General features: G+C 30.5%; 1 protein-coding gene across 10 annotated transcripts in view; it reads right to left on the bottom strand.

The window, feature by feature from the left end:
* Nucleotides 1–1,427: 1,427 nt before the first annotated feature.
* Nucleotides 1,428–9,757, bottom strand: part of LOC106057851 (serine/threonine-protein phosphatase 6 regulatory ankyrin repeat subunit A-like) — a 56,703-nt gene continuing 48,373 nt past the window's right edge. For all 10 annotated transcript variants that reach the window (XM_056014583.1, XM_056014584.1, XM_056014582.1 and 7 more), the window contains 7 exons: nt 9,442–9,581; nt 9,118–9,179; nt 8,911–8,986; nt 6,398–6,522; nt 5,930–6,138; nt 5,303–5,430; nt 1,428–3,380 (listed from right to left, as the gene is read on the bottom strand). In XM_056014583.1, the coding sequence (XP_055870558.1) occupies nt 3,254–3,380; nt 5,303–5,430; nt 5,930–6,138; nt 6,398–6,522; nt 8,911–8,986; nt 9,118–9,179; nt 9,442–9,581 (867 nt within the window). In that variant the 3' untranslated portion in view covers nt 1,428–3,253. The remainder of the gene's footprint in view (nt 3,381–5,302; nt 5,431–5,929; nt 6,139–6,397; nt 6,523–8,910; nt 8,987–9,117; nt 9,180–9,441; nt 9,582–9,757) is intronic.

Below are 9,757 nucleotides of genomic sequence, written 5' to 3'. Positions count from 1 at the left end.
GGATCCACTACGCCAGCCCACCAGCAGACTGCGTCAGTACCAGCCACACAAGTCTCATCAGTGCAGCACCGGACACAAAGCTAAGCAACAAGCCCAATGACACTCGAACCACTTGGCTCCTAGCATCTAATGATGATATATCAATTTATGTAAATACGCTAGATCCCATCCTAGCGCCTGTACTGCATTACACCTTTTTAATTATTTCCTGTGTGTAATAAACCTGTACATAATTTGACATCTAAACTTAGCATGTGTTGCCTGCACGTTCAACGCTGTGCCTGTATGTATAGAATTGTGTCCAAGTCTGGGTTCTAAAATAAAACTAGACACCCTTAACCTCTAAATTCTAATCCACCTTGTCACAGTTAAGATCAACCTATAACATACTTTTTTAAGCCCGTGAATTAGTGTAGTCCCCCTGTTACAATGACATTTCACGGCCCGCTCTTTCTTTCTCTTTCGCTCTCTGGAATTGAACCCCCCCCCCATATTATTTTACTTGCGCATCGTCATTTCTCCCACATAGACTTATGACTTTAATTGGAAAGACCTGCTTCATAATGCGCCCGCGACACATACACCACACTCTCATATTTTGGGCTCGTTAATTTTAGTAGCACTTTTACTTACCACTCCCCCCCACCTCGCAACAACAAAAGTTAGTCCTTCGTACACATTCCCGTTCACATTTCTTCATTTAACTTGGTATTTCGTTCTCTGAATAAAAAGGAATATCAATTGGGTTGTATTAATGGTAATCGTTTATTTGACCCGATTTGAATGTAGCTAAATGACAATAGATCTAGATTAATCTTTTCAATGTTATTAGAATTCGATTTTTTTTGCAGTGAATTAATGCTATTAACCTGTGTACGATATATGATTCGGATACGCACGATAGTTTAAGAACTATTAAAAGATCTCGTGATAGATCAGTGCTATTTTCGCGTATATCTAGTAGTTTCATAGGTGTCCACGGGCCGCATTAAACGCTCTGTGTACCGTAATGTGCCATCTAGGACTGTTCAAAGTCATTCAATAGTTACAAATAACTTAGTCAAATGTTCATCTCATTTATTATCTGATCTAGGATTGTTCAAAGTCATTCAATAGCTACAAATAACTCAGTCAAATGTTCCTCTCATTTATTATCTGATCTAGGATTGTTCAAAGTCATTCAATAGTTACAAATAACTCAGTCAAATGTTCCTCTAATTTATTATTGACTGTATTTCTGTGAAAGCCATTTCTACACCATCTTTGGATCAGGGAATGAGTGTATTGCATTGTTAGATCTTCTTGCAAGTTCATCCACTATCTAGATAATTATGTTACTAAATATTATGGATTCACATTGACCATTTCATGACAATAGTTGTAATTAAAGGCTTGATCAGAAGAAAAACTACAGAAAATCAAAAATATTATTTGTATTAGTGAGCTTAAGTTTATTTCAGCTTAAAATGATAAATACATTTGAATCACAAGTAGCTTTTTTCAACAAATATATCAAATGGCATTACAGTTCAACCATTCAATAGATGTATTGACATTGCATTCATTCTGGAATGTAGATATCACATTGTGAGATTTATTAAGTATTAAACTTTATATTTAAGTCAATTTTTTTTATATATCTAGTGCATAAAGTTTGTAAATATTTTGTAAACATTGGAGAATTCTAAATAACTTTTATTGCTGAAAACATTAATTTAAAATAAATATGTAAATGTCTTCTTGATATATACATCAATCAATTAAAAATAATCAATGGTATACTTTAAAGATGTATTAACAAAATAATTATCTATAACAACTAGGGTGAACAGCTCCTTAAACATCCAATTAGTTGTATTCTATTTTAGATCTACATTCTTAAAGGTATACTTTTTAAATATTAGCTTTTTTTCATTCTGTTTGATTTGATTTTTGAATAAAAAAAAAAATTTGATAATCTCAAACAGTTAGTAAGTTTCAAAAACAAAATTTATGGACACTGATTTTTTAAAATTATGAAGCAAAGTTAGACTATTTTAAAATGACAATTTCATACATTGCACATAAATCCCTTTAGAATGATTAGAATATAATATCAAAATAGTGTAGGAAACAGTCATGAGAACTTATAAATATAAAAAAAAATATAACACAAACAGATCTTCCAATCTTATCTTATAGATTACAGGTCCTATGCATTTAATGTGTTAATCTAGTCATGCATGTTGATCAGTGACTTAAACTCTGCTAAGATAAAACACAGAAGTCTGACTGAAATACTATATAGTTTAACACACACTTCAAAGCCTGATGTCTATTACATACAGTTACAAATAAATATCTGAAGAAATGAAGATGTCAAATAAATTCAATTGTTTAGTTTCATCTGATACACAGTAATGAGGTATGAAAACTTTAGATTTTTACCAACCAATACTAGTATCAAGAAAAGAAATATTGAACAAAATGATGAAACATCAAATTTAATATATACTTGTAACAGTTTCAATAATTTCACAAATCTGTTCATAAATGTTCAAACTTCACACTAACATTTGCTATTATATAAACAGATTGTAGGCTTTAGGTCAGAGAGCATTGATATATACAGCATGAGTTATACAGAGCTTAAACCATTAGAAAATCTTACTGTATAACTCTTGGCAGCTCTATTTAGTAACATAATGATGTTGACTATTCCTATTAAAAACATTAATATTAATTTTTTACATAAAAAAATGGAAACAATACAATCCAAAGCAAGAAACCAAGAGTAGTCCTGAACAGCATCAGAACATTCCAATCAAATTAATCAGTTGACAGAAAAGCAGAGATTTTCAAATATCAAAGATATGAGGGAGGATATTGTTGAAGTATATAAATAAAAAAGAATTTTACAATAAAACCAAAATGACATGTGTCATTGAAAGTTTAGAACAAATAACAAATGATGTTGCAATTCATAATATTAATTTTTTAAATTATATATATATATATATATATATATATATATATATATATATATATGAATAATAAAAAGAAAAAACAGTTAAGCAAAAAAAAACAGAAGAATTTTTTTTTTAAGATTGCAACTGACAAAAAATATTCCAATCAGTTTTACATAAGGACTTGGTCAGTAGCAATGTCTCTTGATGAAATGTTCTACTTGATCACAAGAATCCATGACATGTTAGAAAAACATTTTGAATATTTTAAAAGCCTAAACCAAAAAGTATTCTGTAGTTTTAATTAGTCATTTGACCTCACCATGTTTGAATGCTTCATAGAGTGTATGCACTTTGTCAAAATTAACAGTGGAACTCCTGGCACTGCTGGAGTGTTCACTCTCAGCTGCAGATGACTGATGTAGAAGCTCAGCTCTATTCAGAAAGATAGAAAGAAGTTATAAACTATTGTATTTTTTTTTTAATTTGTCCATTTTCATAACTATGTGCAATCATGCATAACAAGCAAAATAAAAAAAAAAAAACTTTATTTAAAAAACAAAGCTTATCTGAAGATCTGAAGGGGAAGAACTCCACCCTTAAAACTATATCAATAATGTACAAGTTATTTACCTTAATTAATTGACTGATTGGGTGTTTTTTTTATATTCATGCTTTGTTAGGAACAATAAATAATTGTTTAAAGTATCAAATTGATCGGAGAATGCAAATTGGAGAAACAGTGTTAACAATTATTTAAACCAAACAAATTAAGCCATATCTGTGAATACTGCCGGATTAGTTTCCCTTGTTTGAGATACCAAACAAAATAATTAATTAACAGTAATTAATTAACTAATTGTTTTTTTTTTAAATTGATTTATGTCTTGTCTTTGCAATGAATAATTGTGCAAAGTTTCAACTTGATCAAAGAATGAGTGTGGGAGAAATAATGTGTACACACTTTTTACCAGGCAGACAAACAGAGTTGATATAAGCTTTGTAAAAAAGGTAGCAGTTATTGAACCTTAATTTTTTATACTATTAAGTAATAAACCAGCTATTCTCTTTAAAACAAGAACCATTTGTACATATGAAGTCTTTCACAACATCCAAAGATAAGTTCCACATTCAACTGTTTAATATATCTCTCAGAGATTAATGCTTACTTTCTTCTCACAGACATTAATTTACTATCTACTCACTGTCAGGGAGAGGTATGGCGAGAATGAATGTTAGTTTGATATTTTGGTGTGATTGTTATGAATGCGAAGTGTTGCACGTGTTGTGAACTGAGTGATTAAGTCTTCGTTGAATGTGCGAGAGAATGTGTTAAGTCAGTAAGGTCTTGCTCCCGGTCCAGGAAGGTTGGACGTTTACTTCCTGGACTGGTGTTTTGTGTATTACTGTTTCATAAGAGTGATATAATCATTAAATAAGAACAATCTGGTATAAACTTTGTCACATGTAAATTATGAGTGAGTCTGGTGTGAATGTACACTTTGGTTTCTTATAGTTATAATGTTTTTTGTTTGATGTAATGCACAGATTGTAAGACAAATTTCCTTACGGATAATAAAGATTATTATTATTATTATTATTATTATAATTGTGTGATTTATTAAGTATTAAAGTATTATCGATATTCATGAATATAAGGAGTTAGAGTTGATGTATATTAAGTGTTCGTATTTGAGTTAAGCAAGTATCAAGCAAGTATTATTTAGTATTCAAGAAACCCCTAGTGAGCCAAGTTAAGAAACACAACAGGACAAGAGACAAGCAGAGCATAGCAGCAGCAGTATATATATATATATATATATAATTAGAACCCTCTGACATCTGGGGGCTCGTCCGGGCAGGTATCGTTGTACCTGTTATCTATCATTTGTCGCTTCAATCAGCCAAATGAGACACTGCCTTGACATATTTGAGTGGATTTAAGACACGCTGTATTAGTTAACCAGTGTATTAACCAGTGTACTATTTTAATCAGTATTATTATTGACATCTGGAGACTTCGTCCAGTCAGGTACCGTGTCTGTTGTACCTATTTTTTCATCACCTTGAAGAAGTCATTGAACTAGCCAGAGCCTGTAATTTTTTTTTTTCACTGGTTGACCTCTACACACGATTGTGACTGTTACACACAGGAGTTTTTGTTGACAATTTGTGATTCAGCATTGGATGGCATCACCATTTAAAGGGACATCACCATTTAAAGGGACATATATATATAATTAGAACCCTCTAACACTCACTACAAAGTCATGTAACAACCAAAAAATGAAATCAAAGTACAACTCAGCATACCATTGACCAACTCAACAACTCTATCCAACTACAACAATACTTACTCTCTGTTTAGTGAAGGAACTGTAATTCTAGCCTTCTCTAAAATTTTACGTATTACTTTGGATGAGGCTACTTCCTCTGGTAGGCAGCCGTCTTTGGTACGAATATTCAGGTCCACGTCAGACTGGCTCTAGAGATGATTAATTGATCCATTAACTCTCATTTTTCACATAACTGAAACTCAACTGAAACTCTTATTTCATAAATAGTGCTAAAAACATTATTTGCAATGAAAAACATAATCATAACAAAGTAAAAAAAATTAAAAAATTAGGATTTATTTAACATACAGGTTATTCCTACATGTTATATAAACAGATATCAAATAATAATAATTTTTTTTTTAATTTGTTTTTTTTAATGAAGTGACATAGGAAAAAAGTAAAGTTGTCTGCAGTGCTGGCTTCATACACTATTGGCGATGTAACATAAGCAAGTTGCACACCTCATTAGGTCTTTAATAAGACCTTAATTCTTCTAAGACTATGTAATACACCGTAAATAAAAAAAATTCTTTTGAACCTTAAACTCTTAAACAGTTTTAAACTAAAAAAAAAAAACCAATTAACTATTCACTGTGGAAGTGTGCACTATTAACTATCAAAAACAGATTTTTTCCCTCAGCTCACCAGTATAAACTCTAGACATTTTTTCCTGTTCAATCTACTAGCTGTGTGAATGACAGTCTCTCCCTTCTCATCTTGTATGCATAGAACATTCGGATCAGTAGTGACTAATAGGACAACTATGTTGAGAGCATCAGCTGTTTTGAGAGCTTGATGAAGTGCTGTGGTACCATCAAACAAATTGACAGCACATACATGACTGACTAAGCCATCTAAAAAAGATAAAAGACATTAACTCATGAACAAAAACAATTTCAAACAACATTCTAGAACATCTATGAAAGTCCAGAACATTCCAGTTTGATTGGAAAACATTTAGTTGCTTCTCAAAAAATAAAAGATGCATTGAAGTGATTGTTCTCATTCTGTGGAGGTCAGGAGAGCATTTGGAAAATACTCTAAGAATAGAAGTTGTATAGTGTGGTCAGCAAACATAGTGTTGGGACAAACATTTGAAGTAGAACAACTTACCATGATAAATAGATAATTTTTTGGGTTTCTTTGAATCCTTGACAATTCTTTTTATTCCCTTTTGAGAGAAGTTGCTTGTTAAATTGCGTCTTGGGTCTAATTGGTCTGAACTTTCCAAATCTAGTCTGGAAATAAATATAAGGAAATCCTAATTCCATGCATAATTATTACTTGCCATTAATAGTATTGCTCTCTTTTTTTTGTATGAGGTATTAAAAAGTTCAACTCTACTGGCTTGAATCAAAATGAAGTTAAAATAATAAAGCTCAATAAAAAGTGAGTTTTATGTTAAATTCTACAACTGAAATCATCAGACAGACTATGTTTACAAATACATAGATGCTTAAAAGATATACCAGTCTTATACATAAATAACAAAATTAATAACTAACTTTTCAGCATCTAAACTAGCAAAGAAGAAAATAAAAATATCAGCAGTAAAAGCTTTCAAAGAAAATAAAAGATAATTTCATTTCAAAATTTATTTATATATTTATGTATTGATAAAAAAAAAATCAATGTTCTAAATCTGTCTTTATCTGGTAGGAATAGAAATAGAAAGGTATATACTAAAACAGATCTATGTTCTAAACTGGAATAATAAAGGGATTGTTATTAAATCCTAAGCTATTTATTACTGAATGGAATATGTCAAATGTCAATGCATTGTTTATCTTCAGATTTAGTCTCAAAACCGCTTTGGAAATACAAAAATAGTACATGAAAAATGATTACATAACTTAAACAAAATAACTTAAATCAAGAGTATTTGAGAAGGTCTAGTTATGTAAAGAGGGAGATATGTAAACTCATGATCTACAAGTTTGAAGCTTGATTTTGAATGTTTCTGTGGATTTGTAATTCCACATTGTGAATTCTTACTTGGAATATCGTGAGTGTTTATTCATTTAATTTTGTCTATATGGGTTATTAAAATATTTTTTTACTAGCTTACCTTCTCTTGATCCAAAAAGTTTTTGAGTTAATAAATCATTTTTCCTTAAATATTCTAAGCATTTTGTGTATCTATTATTAAATTGAAGACTTAACATTAAGCTGTACATTTCAATGTAACTAATATTGAAAAAACTTCTCTACACAAATACAAAAAGAGTTTGAACCAAAACCAATACAGGTTATAATTAACAAATGCCTGAAACACTGCAGAAGGAAAAAACACATAAGCAGTACTTTATCTATCATGTATTTTATCCATTTATCTATCATGTATTTTTGTAGGCTCTGAGCGTGTAGCTGTTTATATATCTGATTTTACTGGGATATAGTTGCATAAATAAATGTTGGATAAGTAAAATTAATCTTTTAATATATATATTTTTGTATGAAAATGAACAGTTGCAATAACATATCTAAAATTAAACAATATTGAACTTTCTGAAGTCTACAAGTTCCCTATTAATAGAGATCACACAGACTGGGTCTACTTGCTAGCTGAATAGTTGACACTTTAAAAAAAATTAGTTTTTAGATAAAATCTTTAATTTTTCTCAATTCATTCTCTGCTTTTAGTGATACACATTTAGACCTTTAAAACAATTTGATCTAGATCTCGACAAGTAACGTTTACATTTTGAAAAGATATTTTATCAAATCTCTTCAATGAATACAAATAAAAATAATGAAATAAGGTTTATTGGCTTCAAATCTATTAATACAGTTTTTATTAGAGTCTTAAGTATTAGATTTACAAGATTTATGGCCTTTGAGTCTTCGCGGCGATTGATAATTTCATGCATAGAAATACAAGAATATAGAAATGTGTGCAAAATCTTCTTTCATAATATCTATTTTAGAAATTTTAAGTACAAAATTTACATATTACATTGGATGGCTGCCTGGTCGTGCGGTTTGCGCGCTGGACTGTCGTTTGGACTTATCGATAGTCCCGGGTTCAAACCCTGCCCGCTCCCATCCCCCGTTGTCCTGCGGGAGGTTTGGACTAGGAAGTAATTATCTTCAACTCTGAAGGAACATCCGAAACATGTAAAACATTTTACAAACAAACATCTGACATATATATTTACACTTGCAGAAATATGTCAGATTCTTTAAAGAGAATTTCTGTTGGTTCTTCCCCAATTAAACTATCCACCGCTTTGCCTGGGAGTTGCGTCATCAGATTTTAGATTTGAAAATATACAATTGTACCAAACACACATAAAAAAAAACACCCACTAAAATATGAATCCAGGTGACAATGCCAAGTCACTTAATCCTCATTTATTACTCAATTAAAAATTATCATTAGCGTCTGTCTTATTGGTGTACAACATTACCTCATAGACAATTTACAACAATTTTTACATTAGATTTATATAAATGTTGAATATTTATAGTTTGTTTTAAATGGCATTAATTTTTAAACATTTTGTTGAAATGTATATTTAAAAAAAATATTCTAAATACTATTTAGACTTTTATTTAAATTTCTTGAGTAAGACCATAGGATTATGTGACAGTGAGTAAGTTAACAAACAACATGTCCAACTTACTTAGCTTCATTAAGTAAGTTCATATTTTGTGTGTAGGTTGATTGCTTGATCTCCAGACTTCTACTAAGCAAATCATCTACAGTAGAGTGAAAAGATCATGAAAATTAAAACTCTAAAAATGACTAAAGATGGGGAAAAAAATAAATTTGGACCTATGTGCTAAAATGATTTAAAACTTTATAGATACCTCAATAATTAGCTTCTTACCATTTGTTATAAGTTCTTTGGTTTGATCCAGCATTCCAGAGTCAGTATCTGTATCTGTTTCACTGATAAAAGAAATTTATAGTATTAAATTTATTCATACAAAAACTGCACTATAATACCCATTTTATGTCCATAATAGAGTGCAGGTTAAATAAAAAAAAAAGATGTCTTCTAGATGACATCAATCTCTTTAGAAGATCATTGAAACAGCTGGGGCTCCGTAGCCATGGGAAATACGGCATTCCTCATTAATCTTCGGACTCATATACGAGCCTTATAATTATCAGTATATCAAATAAAACAGCAATTAATCTAGGGCCTTACTTGTCTGACTCATATTGAGAGATCTCAGGATACACAGCTGACTCTAATAAAAACTCCAGAATTGCAGTCTTTCCACGCTTAGCTGCAACCATAAGTGGAGTGTTTCCTTCTTTGTCACGTAAATGATGGTCGAACTTTGGCTAGAGAGCAATGTTAACATTAAAAAATTGTTGAAAAAACTTCACATAAAGATTTAAAGTAAAAGAAAAAAAAATAATTTTAAGGTAAAATCTTTCAAGTCATTAAATCTAAATAAAGAATAACTGGTGTGACATTCCTCAAATAATATTGCTTTGTCATTTGCAATAAGGCTAAA

This window comes from Biomphalaria glabrata, chromosome 16 (genome assembly GCF_947242115.1).
Source record: "Biomphalaria glabrata chromosome 16, xgBioGlab47.1, whole genome shotgun sequence".
NCBI classification, from domain to species: Eukaryota; Metazoa; Mollusca; class Gastropoda; family Planorbidae; genus Biomphalaria; species Biomphalaria glabrata.
Note: the sequence above shows the minus strand (reverse complement) of the source record. Positions and strands in the feature narration are given on the sequence as shown.